Source organism: Chelon labrosus (assembly GCF_963514085.1).
Source record: "Chelon labrosus genome assembly, chromosome: 15".
Classification (NCBI taxonomy): domain Eukaryota; kingdom Metazoa; phylum Chordata; class Actinopteri; order Mugiliformes; family Mugilidae; genus Chelon; species Chelon labrosus.
This window is the reverse complement of record NC_140348.1, coordinates 17,557,239-17,578,530: the sequence shown is the minus strand read 5'-3', so window position 1 is coordinate 17,578,530 and position 21,292 is coordinate 17,557,239. Positions and strand designations below refer to the sequence as shown.

The 21,292-nt window shown below is 43.1% G+C and overlaps 1 protein-coding gene across 1 annotated transcript in view; it reads right to left on the bottom strand.

The window, feature by feature from the left end:
* Positions 1–20,435, bottom strand: part of LOC311499988 (uncharacterized protein) — a gene marked incomplete at both ends in the record, with an annotated part of 98,278 nt that extends 77,843 nt beyond the window's left edge. The window contains 11 exons of the mRNA XM_084561150.1: positions 2,071–2,115; positions 4,436–4,480; positions 10,746–10,808; positions 11,524–11,643; positions 12,483–12,563; positions 13,050–13,325; positions 13,525–13,648; positions 18,261–18,360; positions 18,455–18,529; positions 19,074–19,195; positions 20,329–20,435. Of these exons, the coding sequence (XP_084417276.1) occupies positions 2,071–2,115; positions 4,436–4,480; positions 10,746–10,808; positions 11,524–11,643; positions 12,483–12,563; positions 13,050–13,325; positions 13,525–13,648; positions 18,261–18,360; positions 18,455–18,529; positions 19,074–19,195; positions 20,329–20,435 (1,158 nt within the window). The remainder of the gene's footprint in view (positions 1–2,070; positions 2,116–4,435; positions 4,481–10,745; positions 10,809–11,523; positions 11,644–12,482; positions 12,564–13,049; positions 13,326–13,524; positions 13,649–18,260; positions 18,361–18,454; positions 18,530–19,073; positions 19,196–20,328) is intronic.
* Between the last annotated feature and the right edge of the window lie 857 nt (positions 20,436–21,292).

Genomic DNA, 21,292 nt, shown 5'->3' with positions numbered 1-21,292 from the left:
ATATTAAAATTGAATCCATAATTAAGTAGATATTAGGCCTCGAAGAGAAGTATGTTTGCTTAACTTGACTGACATATGTGGACGGAGGTTCCCAGTCGCATTCACCCCTCGCTCCAACCCAGCTCCTCCCTCTTGATCGAATATAATCATTTACGCCTCCACAAAAAAACAACATAGTACCGGACAAATGCCAAACTCAGAGCTTCAAATCTCAGCTCCATAAACCAATGACTGACGTCACTGTGGCTACATCACACGTCTTTGGTACCTGTGCATGTCTAAGCCACATCCTGGAGACGTCAATTTTAAAATGGGCAACTTCTCGTGACCACAAAGACAAAGTGATACTGACCAAGCATAAATATCGATTTAAACGAAACACCTGGCTAATTTTGACTCGTGCAGCTGCAACAGATGAACGTAATTGCCATTCACATGGATGACTCCTCCCTGTCAAAGAGTGCTGCACTCACTGCGATAATGTGCAAATTATCAAATGACATCAACTGGTGACTTAGCAAAGGTTGGAGCAGCTGTTTTTCTGGGAAAAGGGCTAGAAACCATCGCAGGCTCGCCACAGAGAACAAGCTTCCAGCTGTTTCCACTTTATACACCGCTGATGTCCAGACAACTGGACACCAAGCTGAAAACCAGAGCGAAGAGAGAGGAGCCATTCATTCTTCCCTCCTGATTGCCGTAGCACCAGCAGCAATCAGTAAATAACGTACACAATCCTGGGAATCATGTGCATTCACAGTCTTCCATTATAGCTTGTGCAATGTTGTGCCTACAAATCAGGCGGCCTTTTATGGGCACAGAGTTAATTTCCAGTTAGGTGGTCTCCTACAGATTTCTATGTAAATAAAGTTGATCATGTCTTTCATATGCAAATGAATGCATGACGTCAACCGGCTTTTCAGGCTGTCAGCAGCTACTTACCTAGAACAAAGGGACCCATGCTGGTCGTGGGGGAAAAAACTAATGCCGAGTTTGTACCCTGCCAATTCTGTTGTGTTTTTTCCCTTCAACCTGAATTTTACTTCTTGCCATCCATTTCAGGCAGGGAGAAACTGATGGGAGTTTAATACGAAGGAAGGCAACAAACAGAATTTATTTTGTTCTGCAGCAGAGTTTTCTTAGCGTATCAACGTATTTAATAATTAATTAATTTGTGTTTTGCAGCTGTCATCAGCAATCACACCATTAACTGAATATTTATTGGTGCATACAACCTTAGACTGATTAACTGAGTCGATCTTTTTAAAAAGTACACTCAGACAAGTGCAGCATTCATTTATAATAATATATAACGCTCCTTTGGTTCGGCATGTCATCCTTGTTTCCTTCTGTCTCTTTTTCTTTCTCCCTGTTAGGGTAGGTCGCAGGTTCACAGCCTGCGGGGAGTCTGATTTCTGTGGCAGCTGTTTGTCGACTCAAGGGGGAGATGTCGATGAAAAGAAGTCCCTTTATTAAGACACTTTAAACTGACCATCTGCACAGCTATCTGTACGTCTACTGAGAAGGCGCCACTGTTGGCAAACAAATGCCGTACGGCATAAGACGAGCTTTCATTAACGAACTTTAAAGGAACAAGCGCAAAACCGCTCGTGGCTAAATCAATCTCGCCAAGATCTGAGCTCGACTTTTAATTAATTTCTAATGCATCTGCATTAAAAAAATATCACTTACTAGTGCCTCTTACTGTGGTTTATATAACATAAATTAGTTTAATCACTGCAGACAGATTTAAAAGCATGCAATAAAATGTAACCTGAAAGGTTTAGATTAATGTGAAAAATTAGTTTAGTCCATTAGTATGCCAAGCCTAGGGTAGCATACGTATCAACTAATTTCACCGCAGAAGGACACTGCAGGCTGGAGAACACTTAGATGTGCTTCAGATATGACAGGCACCTGAAAACAGCCACACAATAAACTCTGCTGGGCTCCCACCCCCCAGGGCATCACACAGAAAATGAAAAGCCTATAAGAATTGATTCCCTGACGAAACCAGATCTGCTTGATGTGCTATGTATGGAATATATGTCTTCTGGAGATAGTAGTACTTACCTTCTCTCCATCGATTCCCTTTTGCCCTTCTGATCCAAGTTCCCCCTGCAATGACAAGATTGAAAGTTAAAAGGTGAAGAAAAGACCCTCGAAAAGTTCAAGCTTAAATCTTATTTTTTTCCGCTTTCGCACCCATCAGCGAGATTAGGATTTTAATTACGTAAGTTAATGAATACATTAATGCACGGATACTTTCATGTAAAGAAAATGATTTATCCTCAGCAAAATGCAAATTCAATAACCGAGGGACTCCACAATCTAATCAAACACAGTATGGTTGGACTCAGTGCTGGTGGTAGTGGCATGATATCTATGTTCTTAAGTTAAAGCAGTTTAAGGATGCGGGTGCACACACACGTACAAAGATCCCACCAGGAAAACAGCCATGCGCAATACTTCTGTAAATGCAACTAACTGTACGAATGGCAGATGAAAGCGTCCAGAAATTCTCGTCCCGTCCTCGTGGGTGCAATAAAGAGATTAGAAGGAGGCACCCATTCAAAACCACAACTGGGATGATTTAAAAAAAAAAAAAAAAAGTGTGATTATGTGTAGTCAGTGAACAGGTCGTTTGAAGCTCATTTCCCCAAATATCTCTCACTGATCACTGATTCTTCTCAAACAGCCCGGCCTCTGTTTTCCACGCTCTCTGCCAGAAATGAGAGTGTGAGATGTCTTGGGAACTTGTTGGCTCTGTTATTAGAGTGTGTAACCTATACAGTTTAATGACCTCAGCTGGCCCATAAAGCTCAAGCAAACTGCCATATTACAGTGTCCAAGGGCAACCATATCATTACTCTTGTAATATCGACAGCTGCGGGAGATTGTTGTTCTCACAATGAGGCGGCGACCAAAAAGCCTCTGACAAAGTGTGTGTCCCAGCTGAAAGTGCCCTCTGTCATCTGTTCAAAACTTCAAACGCGCGGTATGCGTCTAATGATGATGATAATACACTGACGTAATAACACACACATGCGTATTACAATAAAACCACATAGAAGGGGTTTCACATGTCTGAAACTATTAAAAAACTACAAGGCATGGCAGTGTGCATTAGCATCAATACTCCCACTGCTGCTGCTGCAGCTCTCGATGTGGACTATCCATGTGCACTGCTGTGTAACAAAACAGCTTTTGCTGCCTCCTGAACCTCATCTCAGATAGCCCGAGTGGAGAAAGCTATACCATTAAGCGTTATTCCATATTGCACATATCAAGGTTCTTGAGCAAATAAGTCACCCCACAGTGAGCTTAACGTCTTCAATGGATATAGGTCCAGGATTAAGCCATCTTCCACATCCCGGACTAATCCTATTTACTGCCTATGTATAAACAGCTTCCACAAAGATCTTCGCCACAATCGATCCGTTGGCTGCAATGAAACATTTAGTGGATGTATTGTTTTTTTTCTTGTTATGCATTCCCTTTATTTTCCCGAGAACAGAGTCACAATCCCACGCCCTCTCTTTCTGCTGCAAGACAAATCCTGCAGGGCACTCTCCGTTTAAGACAGAGAGGCATTACAGTAAGTAGTTGTTGTTTTGTAGTGAGGGGACATGGCCTCCCTGAGTGAGGGAGGCCGCATCGATTCCACATTTGATAGTCAACAATCTTGCTGATGGCAGTATCTTTGAATGTGGTAGGCAAGCCGCAAAACAGTGAATCATAATTTCATGGATTTAAAGACTCCACTGCAATGTCTGCCATAGACTGCTCCAGACCACCGCTGTGCTGGCCAAGTGTCAGTGCAGACAATTAAATGTTTCCTCAAATACGCAAGAAATCTGTTTTTCAACCTCCAGTGGAGAGTTTCATCAAGAGGGTACAACTGCAATTCAAGTCCTCTCTGCACAGACAGCCCAAACATCTAGTAGACGCTGCTAGTGCAGTGACAAGGACATGATCCTTTACTGGTTCCCATCCAGGAAGACTGCCAACTATGTCCGATGGGGCACCCAGCCAAGCTGCTGCTTGGGACTGAACTCGCGTCTCTGTAGCAGCGCCGTCCACCCTGCACCGACCGGGCACCCGCTCTTCGGACTAATTTGATTTCGACATTGCTTAGTTTTCTGAGTTGCTGTGATGGGTTCGACACAAAGCAAGCCAATGACTCAATCCAATAATGTCAGAAAATGATCTCAGAGAGAAACAGTGACAGATTCCATAAATCACTCCAACCGAAAGAGCCACCTGCTATTCAAAGCGTTGGCAAACCATGCGGTAAAACCAAATCAATTCCAAACTAAATCAACATTTATTTTAAAAAAAAAAAGTTTCCTCTGAGCAAATGTCAATCAAATCTAGTCGCAGCTTCAAAGACAAAGCAACACGAGGGAGTTTACAAGCGAGTCAGTGGGCGACCTACCTTATGTCCCGGGTCTCCTGTAGGCCCGGCGTCCCCCGAGTCCCCCTGTGACGAAAACAACACACAGAACAGTTAGTGAAAGGTCTCTCGTTCACACATTAGTGAACAGCTTTATGAAGGCTCGTCATTTCATCGGCGATCCTGCTCCTACAGCTGTTCCACAAGTTCCTTGCCGACACAGTGGCTCGGCAGCTGCGGACCAGGATACTATTTCCTCAAACAACTGGAAGGCACAGGCCCGGACCTTGTTAAGGGTTCACCGCGTGACTTTAATTTTATGACTTGGAAAAAAAAACAAAAAACTAGAGGCAAGAAAAGGGCAAGAACAGAAGAAAAGTTTGCTCGTCTTACAGATATAACTTTACGAGGCAAGCACAGCGCAAGACAGAAGAGAGAGAGAGAGAAAATTAAAAAGAATGGGATTGTCCACAATACTGTTAGGACGGAGAAGATGGGTTGTTATTCAACTAATTAAGCAAATGCGCAACTTGCTGCGAGCAAAGAATCCAATTAAACCCGATGCCCATTCATGGTCACAACTTCATTACAAGCACTGTTTGTTAGAACTCAATGGGCTTGTCTAAAACGTGTCTAAATCTAAGTTGCCATCTCTACACAATGTATCATGAACTCATTATTCTACCCAGGATTCTGCTCAGTCCCGAGATGCTCACTTTACCTTTTGTAAGCGCGTAATACGTAAAAACACATACATTTTAAACATTTGGACGAGATAATGGAAATTCCCAGCCGTCCGTTCTCATTCACCGAGAACAGATGAACCAAATGCATATGGCAATGCAAGTGTATACGTTATAGAGCCCTTCATTTACATTTTCTTTTCAGCCGCTGAGAAAAGCCCTTTTAAGAAAAACCAATAATATTCAAACACTGGCGAACATAATAGGAACAACGGAAGCTTTTGACAGCTAATCAGAAGTCAGTGTCAGTGAAATAATAAACTGTCCTGAATAAAGTTCCTATACTAATTCACTTCAGAGGACACAATGGGTATAAATTGAATTAGAGGGTACTAATTGAAAACGCAAGCCATAAGGGCAGGAGAGTTGTAAATGGTGCAAAACAAATTAAGTGTGTTGTAAAATGGAAAGAAGTTTTAATTTCACCATTACGCCTCTGTGTTGTTTTTTTTTTTTTTTCCTTCTTCTCCTTCCTCTTGCGTGTACATGCAAGAGCTGTAAATCTAGTAATACCGGGGTTTATGCGCGAGGCCATAGAAAATGGATTTCCTTTCAAGTAAGCTGCATTCTTATAACCCACTACTTATCTGTTTAATTTCCTGAGGGATCCTGGATTAATCATAGCAGTTTAATCCCTTTGCACTGCATTAGAATCCTCCATCAAACTCTCACTGTAATGCAGGATGGTACTTTCCGCTGGAGTAACAAGGCTGAAGTAATCCCTGCACACTTTCTCAAGAAGCCCTCTCTGTAGGTCACGACGATTGGCTGCAGTTCTCATTATGGGTGTTTTAAAAACTCTAAATTGCCCAGATGTCTTTGATTAATCTCTGACAAAGTCAAGCTAATTTGCTAATAAGTACACTGAGAATATTTATAATCTCACAAAGAATGAGGTTCTCGTGTTGGTAATTGAAAGCCTCAAGAGAGGCAACTTTTTTTTTCTTTTTTTTTTACCACCTTTTAATGTTAATCTACAAGAGCGCAGCTTCATTTAATAGTCACTGGAACCAACTTGGAAATTTAGGGATCAATATCAATGTGCTTTAACAGAAGTGAACTGCCACCGTAATCTACCAGTCAGATTAATGTGCAACAAGACTGCTACACAGGATTTTGTCAAAGTGTTACGCTTCTAAAATACGGCTCAGAATAAACTACTACTCCTTCTACCGCTTCCTTCTCAGCGGCAGCGGCACGTGAGCGTCGGCAAATCCCACGAGACGCGAGAAGCATTTTCACCCGATGATCAGTGACATTTTTGTTGTTCCCGAGTCTCCGCTGCTCTCGCTCAGAGTGACGATTCCGCTCCGGCGTCTTACCCCTTTAAAAGATATACATACTGTCAGTGAACGGCACGCGGCATACACAGCTTTGACATAATATCCTATGTAGCTCAGCCTGCATTATCAAATCAAACATACCCCTTACAACGTTAAGCCAAGATGATTTATTTGTAGTTCGTTATTTCGAAGCCAAAACTACTGCACATCATTCTATCAAACACAAAAAGCGCGGCTTGCGTTGGACTCCGAATCAGGAACATTAAATTATCTGAAAGCACCACTGCCAGTTCGCTAATGGCTAGAGTGGCACTCTAGCTGCAGTGCCTGTAAGTATGCTGTACTACCTTCGCTTGTCATTTAAATATCTCCGTGCTCCAGATTTATTAAATTAACCTCAATTACTGTATGCATGACATTTTTTTCCACATTGAAAAAAAAAGGTCTTTGTTTATCTGCAGCTTTAACAACAAATCATTACGCGATGCATGCATGAGAGGATGAAGGAGATGAGAAGGTGGATTAAAAGGAAGAGGAGGTTGAAATGAAGAAAATGAACATCTAAAGGCGCGAGGTGGGAAGAACCACAGGTGGGATCAAGCCATTGTTTTGCAAGTGACAAATAAAGCTTGGTTTATACCTCTGCAAGGGATCGACACAGAGGCGTCGTGGCAGCAAATGTAAGTATTAATGGAAGCATTCACACTCGCGCGCTGTTGCGTCGGCATGCTAGACGGCGGCCAGTCAGCTGTGTTGGGCTTTTCTGTGTACACTTCAAACTGTTTGGAACTGGTGGCTCACGCCGCACTTGAATAAACGTTGAACAACGTTTACTGAAAGTGAGAGAAGACGTCTGAGTAGATGGTGTGTAGGAGGCAGAGTTTTCTGTTCGTGCGGCCGCTGATGGATCCATTTCGGGTCCATCTGCATGTCAGATCCAGCTGTTTCGGTATGCGTCACTGCAATATGCAGTCACATTTCTGAGGATTGCATTACTTGTAACAGATTACTTTACAGTGTACTATTAGTAGCTATGTAGTCAAGTAAAGGATCTGAATACTTCCTTCCACTGCTTATAGCATTACATGTTACGCAGACGAAACTACTCCTTCTATTACTAATCAGCTCTGTGATCTCTGTGTGGTTACAGGAATGTAAAAGCCAACTCTTGAGGTCAGAAAGAGTCATCAAGCATTTTCAAATCATGTACCAAGTACATAAACGAACATTTAAACATCTAAGTTGACATAATGGGGACTTTAACGTTTCATCAAATAACTAAAGATGCAGCAAACAAAGCAAGAAGTGCCTGCAAGTTACACCGTGATTCTGCAATCATCCTCATTTAAAGTAGCTTTATATATGTATATATAGATGCCAGTAACTGAAATCTGCTTATATAATGGGTGGATGACATAAGGAAAACAAAGATGGATTTATTCATAGGCTTTATACTCAAGTTAAGCTAAACTCCATCTGAGATTTATCAGCCTTCTGGCAAACAAATCCCTTTTACCTGAGCATACTATTTAAACAAAGTGGAACAGCTGGTCCACAGTTGGTCTAATGTCACCATAATAATAATGGAAATACCAAACTCCTGCGTGTCTTTTCAACAACCGTGGCGTTTTATCAGCTGACTGGAACTAGAGGGCTTACAGTCTTGAATGTGCGGCCCCTGATCATGTTTTTTTTTTTTTTCTTTCTTAACTTCATTGATTTAGTGTTGGAGCCCGTAATGGGATTTGTTATGAATTTTGATGTTCAGTAAGTAAACAAATGGTGCCAAGTATTGATTTGCTGAAGACCTGAAATTAGATTTCAGGTGTTAACAGTCTGAGCCACTGACTCATAGCGCAAAAACATGGGCCTGCAGAAATGGCATCAATAATAGAATGGCCTCTGATCCTGAAAGGCATGTTTAAATGCTCGTTATATCATTCGCACGCAGATAAAAGACACAGTATATACTAAGGATTTCGTTGCATGCATCACGTAAACCGGGCAATGCTCAGAATTATGCACAACACGTTGACAGCATGCCACATGGCCTGCTGTACATACCTTTTGCCTGGTGCATACCTGCCACCTTAGTACCACTGAATATAGTCATTTACATTAACAACATGTAATTAATCACCGGAGCTACCACAGCACTCCAGTTTTACATACACAGACACATAACAGCTTGAGAGCTGACCTCTGCTAGCTCAATTAGGAATCATTAGAGGCCAATTATAATAAACCTGGAAATCCGATTAGTGCAATCTGTCGTTAAGCTCATAGTTTTTAATATAATATTGAAAATTCTATTAAGACATAGACCGGTCAGCCACAGCAATAAAACCACCAACCTGTGAAGTTGGCTTACCACCACCTTAACATTGCTGCAGACCAAGCACACCCCCATAGCAATGGAAAGGAGTTGTACCTTGCATCTTGGTGCCATGTGTTTCCCCAGGTAAGCAAGGCACATGCACCGTCAACTTTTTGCCATCCATATGATGTAAAAGAAAACATGATTCATCAGAGCAGGCTGCCTTCTTCCATCGCTCAGTGATCCAGCTCTGATGCCCCGTTGTAGGCGTTTTCAGCAGTGGACAGGGGTCAGCACGGGCACCCTGACCGGTCTGCAGCAGTGCGACCCCATACGAAACAAACTGTGATGTCCTGTGTGTTTTGACACCTTTCTGACAGAACGAGCATTAACCTTTTCAGCAATTTGAGCGACAACAACTCGCCTGTTGCATCGGACCACACTGGCCAGCCTCCGCTCCACATGCACGTCACCGAGCCCTGGCTGTTCGTGACCCTGTCTTCAGTTAAACGCTTCTCCCTCCTTAGACCACGTTTGATAGGTACTGACCACTGCTGTCTGGGAACGTCCCGGAAAAGCTGCAATTTTGGAGATGCCCTGACCCAGTCGTCTAGCCATGACAATCTAGAGCTTGTCAAAGACGCTGATGTCCTTCCACTTGACGAATTTTCCGCGAGATGTTCAGTTGTTGCCTAATAAAGCCCACAGACTGAGATGTGGATGAGACTTGACCAGCGATTATGACCTGTCAGTCAATGTGTGTCTGGTTTAAAACTTTGTCAAATCTATCAGCTATATTGGTTAAAAACTGTTTTTGTCAACATCATCTGCTGGAGCAATGACTGATCATTTGTTCCATTGTTTGCAGCTTAGTGCAAAATATTAATTACTTTCTAAATCATTTAAAAATCATGTATGGTTACTCTTACACTTTTAGAAAGAGACATAAAATGTCAAGCCCGTCTTAAATATGCAGACCAGCGGTATGTAGCTGGTGCCGTTATTATAGGATCACCAGTGTTAATTATAATTCCACTTTTCAGAATAAGAACGACTTATAATGGAGGTAGCTCATAAAAACAAATATCTAAATTGAAAATTCCAGGGCTGGGAGCCACAGGTATGAATGATTAAACACTCCTATGTTGTTTTTCTGCCTCTCAGGAATTACTGTTTTTCTAATAGCCTTCCTAACGTATCTCAGTCCCACAGCTACCTAATGGTAATTAGGATACTGACCCCAAAAGCCATCTGGTCTTATCAGGCACACAGTACCATCAGCTGTTCATCCCTGTGAATTCCATTCATAGCTGAACACATTCTCCCTTCTCCCCTACTTCCCTGTAAACCTTGCGCCGACAGCTACAATGGGATTTCATTCTCCAAACAATGTGTTTCAGGAAGAGAAAATCAACACTTTCTGTCCAGGTATTTGGCGGTTCCTTGATGTTTTTGTTGTCCTCCAACTGACACGACACCTACAATTTTCCGGTGACTGGGCTTTTCCAATTTACACTTTCACTTGTCTATTGAGCTGTCATGGATAAAGGATCCCTCTGCACCTATTTTCTAGCTATTGAACAAATGTATGATTTCCCAATTCACACACTACTTCTTGGAAGATCTGGGAGAAAATTCACCTTGCGAAGGTAATTGTACGGTAGCCTCTCTGAAGGACTTTGACTGGAGAACATGAACCTCTGCCAGACACTACAGGGTAGACGTCTGATTGCTGGGAGAGAGATGAGTGTTCCTCTTCCTCTAACAACGAAGTATACATTTGTCTTGACATTTAGACCTTGCAGCTGTTCGGGAGAACCAGCAGCGCAGGCCACAAAGAAAACAGCAGGTGAGAGTGTCATGTGGATGCCGAACGCGATGCTTTCCGCCTACTCAGCTTTATATCTCTGAGAAAATAATCCTAACATAGACTTGAACCGCTGCAGTTCAATTTAAATAATAGCAAAGAACAAACATATAAATAAACATCATAAAAACATTGCCCATACCTTGTCTCCTTTATCTCCTTTTTGTCCTGGAAGTCCAACTACGCCCGGAAGACCGGCGTCTCCCTGTGCACGCACAATTAGCGTAATTAAAAAACAAAGACACATTTACAACACAAGCATAAGTCTTTTGTCATACTTAGAATACAAAAAGAGCACTTGGCCAAGGAAGTAAGAAGCTTTAAAGCAAATTTACAGTATTTATCGTAAACAATGACACTTCAAGGAGCCAAACTTGGCTTGATATGTAGAATCTTCAGTATTTGAGCGTGTTCTAGAATCCCAAATCTAGTTCCTGTGTGTGTCTGTGTGTACAGTCTCTATTCTAGAACCTCAAAATGCTAATTTGTCTCTCTCTCTTTGTCACCCACAGGCCAAACTTTAAAATCCTAAAAGTGCAGCAGTGCAGGTGTAGAACTAAAAATCACCTCGGAGCTGTACCATCTGCTTCCTTTCAAAGAGGGCTCGAAGCTTTTGGCTTTCAATTTGCATTTTAGTCGAAACATCAGAAGAATACTTTTGCATTTTTTTTTTCTCCTAAGCCATTAAATTTGCTTTGGAGAATTATACCAGTGTTTATTAATGCTGTGAGTTTTAATCTGTCGATACTGCCTTTAATTGGCTTCCCAGGAAAGCACTTTTTGGTATAAATGTCTTTTAACTGGCTGTTTAGTGCCCATAAAGGATTGAGTACACGAGGTGTCAAATCATTCCTGGTTCAGTTACAATAGGCCCCACACTTACTCAATTAGAGGCCCTTGTTGGGTGAAATTGATTGTACCTTTTCAGCTGGACAGTGACATCTGTCAATTGACCGCGGGGCCGGCTGAGACAGCATCTGGGGGAATGGGCCTGTAACCGGGGGAGGGGCGGTCCCATTAAATGTCTTCTGGGCTCCACACTGGATCAATACAGAAAATCCACCATTTAGAGACACCTCACTTTGTAAAGGTTTGCTTCAGGGCAAAGAAAAAAGAAAAAGAAAGAAAGAATCCACAGGAATGTAGCGGACTTCACCCACGGCCGCCTACGCCTTATGTTAATGTGACAGTGGAGCCTTAAAAACTGTGATAAGTCCTTCTCAAGGTTGTGACAGTTTCCCTGAGAGTAACTGTACACTGACATGACGGTATGCCTATGGAGACGTGTAATGGTAAGGGGTCAAAGGTCGTCTCTCCATTTAGAATCACTGTAACATTAGCTTGTATTGATTTTACAGTGATGGAAGTTCTGTTTCTATCCAAGGATGCGTGTCCTTGTGGATGACACAAAGCCCTTGATAACATAGTTAATCAGTGCAGTCTGTTAGTGCAGTAGTGAAATACATTAAAAAATGCTGAATAATTCTCGCATTAGCACTGACGCCTCACAGCAAGAAGGTTCTGGGTTCGAATTCATCGGCCGACTGGGGCCTTTCTGTGTGGAGTTTGCATGTTCTCCCTGTGTCTGCGTGGGTTCTCCCCGGGTACTCAGGCTTCCTCCCACCGTTCAAAGACATGCTTGTTAACTGGTGATTCTAAATTGGCCGTAGGCGTGCATGTGAGTGTGAATGGTTGTTAGCTCTGCCATAGACTGGCGACCTGTCCAGGGTGTACCCCGCCTCTCGCCCAACAACAGCTGGGATAGGCTCCAGCAACCCTCCAGAGGACAAGCGGTTACAGAAAATGAATGAATGAATAAATTCTTGCAATTTTCACTACTCTACTACTAATTCTATACCGACACATTAAAGCGTTTTACCTCTGGCTCCAGCAGCTCACAGCAATTTTCCATCTCCGCCATATAAGGGTCACAGTAGATCAGAAATTGTCTCAGTTCGATCTGTGGGAAAGAGCTCACATTAATGGACCATCACGCCTTCCTACAGTAGTTTCATCATCACATCATGCTCCTCTTTTGACAGGCAAAAACAAACTTCTGCATGACTTGAACCTTCAGAGCACAATTGAAATCTATCATTTCGTTCGGAGGTACTGACTCATTCACACGGAGCAGAGAGTCACCAGTTAATCCGACTTAAGCCAAATTCGACTCAGAAGCTTTTTGGGTGACCAACTGGCAAGGCAGTCCTTGTGTTTCTTTTAGCACTTTGGGGCATCGTGAGAACGAGGGCAACACATATGACACAATAGAGGATTTCCACAGATTAGGAAAATATGGCCCCGAAGCATGTTTTGAATAACATTTGAAATCACTGGGGCTTTCAAAATCCATTCCGAGAGAAGTTCACGGCTGAGAGTAACAAAACTTAATCCCTGCATGACACGGTGGAGATTCAGCTAAGGACAAAGTTAGCTCGGGACGTACATCTACGGGCCGCCCGTCCTCCACTCGCGTAGTGATGAGTGTGCGCCCGCTGGGGTCAATGCTGTCCCAGTCCTCGGTAGGCTTCCTTTCCACCAGCTTGCAGTCCATGTAAACGGAGACGATGTTGCTCTGGACAGAAATGCTCAGCTTGTGCCACTGGCGATCAAAGAGGGCGTGCAGGTCACGGCCCCTGAACACGTAGCGGAGGGTGTTCTTCAGCGAGCTCTGGTGAGAAAACTCCACCACCTTCTTCCCACCGTCAACCACAGCGGACACCTGAGGACCAAGAATTATATTCATTATCCAGAAAAGAAAGGCAACTGGACTGGAGATTTTTGAGTTTTTATCATTAAGAAGACGTTTCTTCAGAACTGAGGAAGCTACTCGGACGAACTCTACAAGTTCAGATGCCTTTCTTACACGTTTTTTGGATATACTATGACCTGGATGACTGAAAACACACAACGGGGCCCACCTGACTGCCTCCTGATTGGTCGAATATCTGCCAAAGATACCAGCGGTCTTTTTTCGTAGTTCTTCTCACCCGGAAGATGGAGACAAGGGAGTACTCACTTGGAAGCCCATTTGGAAATACGGATCTAAAAAGCACAAAACATCAGTATTAAATTTATCATTAAAATATCCAAAATATTGAAGATGAAGGACGGCATCATCTCTCAATACTGAGCCGGAATAATGAACGAGCTAATCAACTTCAGTGATCAATAAAACATTTGAGTATCCTCTTACCGTAGAGACATTCGCATAAATAAACCTGCCACACTTGATTCCATTTAGCTTGATGAATTTTATACAGGCTGCCCTGTCATTCAGATAATGAAAGCATACAGTAATGACATTGATCCAACGTCACAGACGCCAATCTATTACCTCACTGAGATACCATGTCCCTGCAGTTACGGTGGTTATAGATGCCTGCAATGCCGCTTTACATTTATGCCTGTGACCTCGAATGCACCGTAAAGTCAAACAACGCAAGGGGGAAAAAAATGCGCCCGGGCGGAAACCAAACGCGGAAAATACGGAGCGTGTAGGCAAAAAAATAAAAAATAACCATATCATATTTCAAATCATGCCCGCTCTGAGATGGATTACAGCTTACTCACTAACTCATCTCTCAACCCGCAACCCCACTCTCATTCTAATATTGTAAGTTATAAAAAAGAAAACACACACACACACACAACAAAACACTGTATCCTTCAAAATACTATAACCCTATAACTCCAGACGCAAATTAACAGTCAAAAGTGGAAGAGCATAAACATAATAAATCAAGATCAGCAGAAAATAATAATAATGCAATGATAAGGTCATTGAGGAGGCAGAGCACAGCCTGCGGGGGGGAGGAGGAGGAGGAAGAGGAGGAGGAGGGAGAGTTTCCTCAGACAGGTTGGAAATTAGTTTTCATTCCAATATATCATCTCCCATTCTCTCGGTAGCTCCGTACCCTCTTCTATTGTGTCCCTCCGAATTCTTTGAGATTTTGGTGTAAACGGTACATGACGAAAATGATAAATACGCCCAAGTTGCGGCCCCCGGAAAAATAAAATAAAGAAATAAAAAAAAAAAAAATCAAATGCTTCTGTGAGCGTCCGCAGACCGGGAAGGGCATCCGCTGCCCGAGGGCTAAAGGACTATTTCAGCCGTGAATTCAATATCAAACGTGTCATTGGCAGAGAATTTCTCAACATCACATAATTTATAATTTTTTTTTTTTAGAATAAATTCAGCGTAGAATATTTAAGGGCTGCACATACAGTTCGGGTTATTACACGAGGCAAGGAAAATCAGAAAAGAAAAATGTAAAAGAACAACTCTGCAGAATAAACTGCACAGCCTGATTTCTTTCAGGGGCCCTGGAGTTCACACACTTCTTTACGAAGTCCCCAACTCGGTCTTACCCTTCTTTTAAAACACGGTCTGTCGACAGTGCGGCACACTTGATCTCCGAGGGCCCAAGGGGGTTAAAGTTCTTGACCCCGTGTTGACTGCCCTCTGTGGCTAAGTGGCTAAACACGGAGCTCAGTGTTGCTTGGTTTCAACGCTGTTTTTCAGATTCTCTGGAAAAACACTCCTCTGCGTGGTTTGACTAGGTGATAATGGGTGAATGAGCAGGATCTGCATTCATTTATCCCCGCTCCCACGCGACACTGCCAGAGGGACTTTTACATGTACTCTAGGCTGTGTGATTCTGCCAGCTCTGCCTCTTACTAGGCACATTTAAATACAGCTAATTTGAATCGACAAATTTGTTTTGGAGGAAATGTTAAAGCCTCCTGGATTACAGTGTTTGATTAAATTTTGCAAGTCATGTGACCACACTATACGGCTGGTTTCTATAGGCGAAAAACTCCAGCCTCGTGCCAATCTACATGAGTGAAACAGCCGCAGCAGTGAGGAAGATTCTTCTTGTAAAGAGTTAATTGTGAATGTCAACTATATCGCAGTATACTGCACATCCATAGCAATAGTTTAGAGAAGCACAAATGATCAAAGGCCCTGGCACATGAGAGATGTAATCGGAATTATTTCCATTTTCGTAAGAAATGGACGTGTGCCTTCTGGAAACTATCACCACCCCCGGAACATGCCTCTGACCGAGCATATTGCTTGGCCGACACCGCCGCTTGTATAATCAGAGACAATGGTTTGACAGGATGTCACATCAACACTACCGGTCGGGCAGACAACCTCACGGAAGCGACTTTAGTGTCCTGGCTTGTAAGAAATCCTACCCAGGAGGATGCCTCGGAATGAGTCGGAGGAATCGAGTTGCAGCGCTTGAAACAATCAAACTTCAAATGCTAGCCCAGTTGGCTCGCATCCCCATCGCCGGCGCTCAATCCTCCCGACAGATCAAAGGGGGGCTCAGCCATGTCAGTTTACACGCTAAATGCATCATTCATGCTCGCGAGGACTACATCTTCTCCTCAGCGTGAGTCCACTTCTCTGTTTAAATGTAGGAGAAGCGACGTGGTTTCCCAGCGTGATAGAAGCCTGCCAGTTATTGAACCAGATCAAGTGTATGCTGGCAGAAGGGTATTTTAAGAGGCCGCATGTGCGTAGCTGTGTCGTGTAAGGCTGGAGGTTATCGTCACTGCAGTGTAAATGAGTGTTCCTCTGTCCACACGCTGCAATATGGAAAGCCGAAGTGGAGCAAAAGAAATGAAATTGCTCCAAGAAAATGTGCAAGAAAAATGTGTGGCTTTCAGCGTGAGACTGATGACTTAGAAGGAGTCTAACAATACAGTACATTTTAAAGAAAACAGGCTTAAACATTAAGTCAGGGAACTTATAAACAGAATTATTCAGACGCTTCACACAGCATTGACTTTATCTTTTTGATTAATTAGCTGAGACAACACTCACAAACCGCTGAAACCGCTGACAGATAAACAAACACAAACACTGGTCACTTGATACCTCAGTCTCAGCCGCATTATGAGACTCTGCGGTCACGTTGGAGAGGAAGTTTCCATTGAATTCCCTCTTTAAAAGTGAGAAAGGATTGCTGTGTTGAAGGGGAAATCTGTCTCCACACTGAGGGCTTCCCAACATTTGTCTTTAACGCGAGAACACAACAAAGAGGGTTGCGAATTTTCAAGACTCAGCCAAAAGAGGCAGGGGGTAAGTCTAAATATGAAATGATGAGCGTGCATTTAGCCTTTTACTTGTTTTTCTTTGCAAAGAAACATCACTCAGGCGGTCTGTTACCTAGCTACAGACAGAAAAAGTTGCAAAACAAAAGCAAAACTTCGGCAAACTCTACTGAACCTGTACGTGCTTCCTATATATAGGAAAGTGGATGTTAAAGACACATTTAAATGTATTTTTAAAAGCAAACGTGATGCGAATCTGACACCATATCAGACCACACAGTGACTGCAACACTGCCTTTTAATACTGTGAGGAGGAATATATGCTGCTTTCTGCAGGGCAATTCGTCACCTCAAAACGCTCCATGAGTGTGTCAGCCGTGATCGATGCACCATAATTTGTATTGTACCACAGCGCTGGCAGAACATGAGGCAGGTACAGAGAATCAAGCATCCATTGCCGCCTATCCCGCCAGCAAAGTGAGCAATGTTTTAGCGGCTGTGACGGGGGCACAGGGGCCTCCCGCTTCGTGCAATCGTCCTCGCTTTCCCTCCTCAGCTGACATGCGGTATCACCTGTCAAAGTACTTAGATAATTGGATATGAGAGGGATCGCGGTCTTGCCACTATAACCAATGACGGTGTCAGCGGCGTCACCGAGAACCAGCGTCTTCTTGCACTGTGGGCCCAGAGCGAGCGCGAGGCTGGAGTGAATGTATTTTCAGCCGGTTGACTGAACATGGGAGGAGGTGGGGAGGGGGGGGGGGGCAGATCACAAATCACCTGGCTCAAAGATTCCTTCACCTACCCAGAGAGAGAGTGGCAGTAAATGTTTACAGTTGCATGCCATGTAAAAATACTAAAAATATCCTCCCCTCCTGGAAGAATGACAAAGTGTTCTCTTTCACTGTTACAACCGAAGGACACAAAACAAGGAACATCTCGAGGTGCATATTTTCTTGGGCAGCCATTACGGGTCCACACGAACGCCTCTGGTCTTTTGTCACACGAGTGATGGGACTAAACGTGCCCTCGTACTTATTACATCAAATTGAATACCCCCTCTCTATCAGCACATCAGCATCAGCAGGGTGCGGGCGCAGCAGCGACCAGTGGATAAAGGTCTTCAGTAAACGGCACCTCAGTGTGTCATTAATGCAGCTATTTTAATATTCCTGTCTTATTATACGTGCTTAGGCATTTTCTTTCCCCCCAATTCCTTTATGTCCCACTTTTTTGCCCTTAGGAGATTTCTAGAATAAATGCAATATATATTAATTCTGTTCAAATTATTCCCTGTCTAGTAGCACACCTCGCCGCTTGCCCTTATTAGCCAGGGCAAATGAAACCATTGCTCTGAGAAGGGCATATCTGGGTTGCCTCAGTTGAAACCTTACATGACATTCAGTTAAGGCCACACTGCTTTTCTTGAAAGCAAACTTAAATCCTCGTCCTTTTCCGCACAACAACAATCTAGACTAGCAGTACTCGTTTTGCTGCAACATACAAGTGACTGTATCTTGAAGCCACTTGTATGAACTGTGCAGCCCAAATCATGCAGAATATTAACACAAGTGTGCACGCCACTTACTTTGTTGGCTTAATGAGCGGGCTGCTTCCTAATCGAAACGATGGCAGGTCTTCTGTGACCGTCCCCTTTCGAAGGAGGAACTTTTCTGTGAGATCAAACCCTGTGAGCAGGAACACAAGAGTGTAACTTGATTTATTTTCAAGCTAATGTTGACTTACTCAAGTACAAATCCACCGTTTTCATTCAGTACATACCTGTGATTTCCAGGGGACGATCTAAAATATCAGAAAACCTGTGATCCTGCACACTCAGAGGGGGGCACGAGCCATCTAGAGGGAGGGAAAAGCAGCCACAGAAGAAGTTGTTTGGTACCGATGCTCATTTGTATTTCGAACCAGTGTTGACGAGGAACGGAAGATTAACTGAGTCGTGTGCTAATTTCCACAGTGCATTTCTTTTCATTTTAAGGAGAAATCCACATCTGAGCAGAACATCCGTTTTCATTTAGACTTTTAAAAAGACGACCGGGAGAGACGAGTCTCTGAGAAGTAATTTAGAGACAAGCCTAGAGGAGCTTTAGCAAAAAAATTAACTTGATGAATTCTCATACGAAGCTATATTTGGACAAATCAAAAGTTTTAGTTCAAAAAGCAGCTTTACAAACACATTTATTTGGGATGTAACTCAACAGCTGTCTGCTCTTTATCTCTTAATCTAAACTTGCATGCTTCATAGCGATAACAGAACATGACAGAGAAATACCTCTGTACTCTTTCAGCTAATATATCATCATCAATCATGACTTTTTTTTCTTTTTTTTTTAAAGGAGCATGCTGCGCAGGACAAAAAGTTGAGAACAGCAAACTCTCATACCTGTTGGTTCATTCACCGCCATCCCAAACGTGCGAAGAATGGAAGTCAAGGTCCAAATGAAAGCAGCGCATCTCAGCAAGCAAATCATGGCTGTGATGCTAGAAGGCAGTCCACCTGAACACCTGGGTGCAAACGGAAAGCATGTTGCTTAAAATTCATAACTGGTAAAATTGAAATAATGAAAGAAACACGTGCCGATGTTGAGAAAATACTGTTCACCATTCATGTCGCAAAGAATTCAGACCTAATAGTTGTAAACAGGCTTTCTGCGTTGAGTGCAGCTGCAACTTTTACTTTAGTTGGAGTCTTCCAGTTTAAGCGAGAGCTGAAACAGTTGGGTGCCTTTGTGAAAACTTCCCACTCGGGGCAGAAATCACTTGTTCTTCAGATCAAATCACTTTTAGAAACAACATTATATTACATTATATGCAAGTTATATTACTGTGGAGTTAGAGTCTTATTTTATATCCAACTCTAGCGCCCACTCACATGTCCCTAAAGATCCTTTGTGAATTTACATAAAGTCAGAACTCGTGAGCCAAACTGACACCTGTCCTCGTTTATAGGGAGTTTGTAATCCATCGGGTATGTACTGTATCTACTGTCCTTCCCAAACTATTATTATTTTTTCTTATTTACGTTCCAAAATCAGTCTACGATACATGTGACGGAGCGAATGCATGAGGAGGTCATGCTCGTTGGCTCCTCGTGTGCTGCTCATGCCAGAGCCTTGATCTTTGTTTCTGTAGTACTCCATTAACACTCTGTTGTGTTTTGATCTGTGAGCCGTCTGCAGTGTTTTCTTGGTCGGGGACGTTCAAACCTGGAAACCTCCACTTACGGCTCAGTCGCTTGAACCATTTGGCAAAGGAGCCGAATCTTCTGCGTTGCCGTCATGCCATTGCACGCATTTTTAGGATGGAGTCATCCTGGATGCTAAGGGTCTGTTCCAAAATACCGTCAAAGCACAGTCTTAGTGGTGGATTTTCAGATCAAACCTCACACTTTTACATACTTCCAGATTACCTCGCCTGCCACATTGATGTATAGCCAGAGTAATAAGAAAAAAAAACTTTCAGAGAAGCCCTTTTAAAGGACTCTCAGGGAATTCAAACTGAAAAAAATAACTGAGCCCAACAACAAAGTGTGAATATGCCAAATGAATTCATTTTAGTGATTAGTCTCTCAGAACAACATATTAGATCTGTTTCTCTATATCCTCCTGAAACTTAGAGTGGATAAGCCTTTTTAGTACCTGTAGCAGTTTGGTGACAACACAGCTATAATCCCACAGAAAAGACTATAATCCTTCCTTCCTTGTGCAAATTCATCTATTTCCACCACCGGGGACAAAACGGACATAGCTGAGCTCTGAACTTGACCTCCAAACACTACAGCACAGCCACAGCACATTCATGTGTATGCACACCGTTTGCAGAGTGTGAAAAAAACAGCATTTTTGTTTTTTTTCATGGCACATCTTTCACAGCTTTTCCAAATTAATCTAGCCCCCATGGATTAGACCCCCCCTATCCATGCTGCAAGCCTGAAAAGCCTTCTCCCAGTGGATCATAAAGTTTTGCATGCAGGCCACAAGTATGTCATGGCGCTTGGAGATGGAGTGACCATGCCGCTTACAACTACACGGGTCGCAGACAAGTAGCACTACAGAGGTATCACATTCCGTGTCTGTGGGAAGGTGTAACGTTAATCCGGTCATTTCTGCAAATGCATGCAGCGCACGTACAGCTCCACGGCCGGACCCTTGCAGTTATCCCTTATACATGACACATTCTTAATTCACTAAAACGCTACTTTTAACACCCACATGTTTTACCTCACGCTAGTGTTGCAGACATAAACGCAGCGTGTGATCTGCGTGGATTAAAAACCTATATCGTGTGTCACGGCTTGAGAAAGGAGCAGGCTAAAGCTCGGACACTTAACTTACTCCAACGTCTCCATCATTCATTGAGCCACTTTCACTCAGCGAGCAATAAGTCAGTGAGTGTGTAACACTCTGCAATATTCAAAGAAGCGTGTTTCTTGTGCGCACACCGCTGATTGGCTGGACGGTTTTTTATTTTTTAATAATTGCACAGATGCACAAGCTCTCACATTGTTTCGGCGTCCGGGACATTTCGCACTTTGCTGTTGACAAGTGATGCAATCCGGTGCAGAGCGCTCGCAAATCAGACAAAAAAACATGTTCACGAACA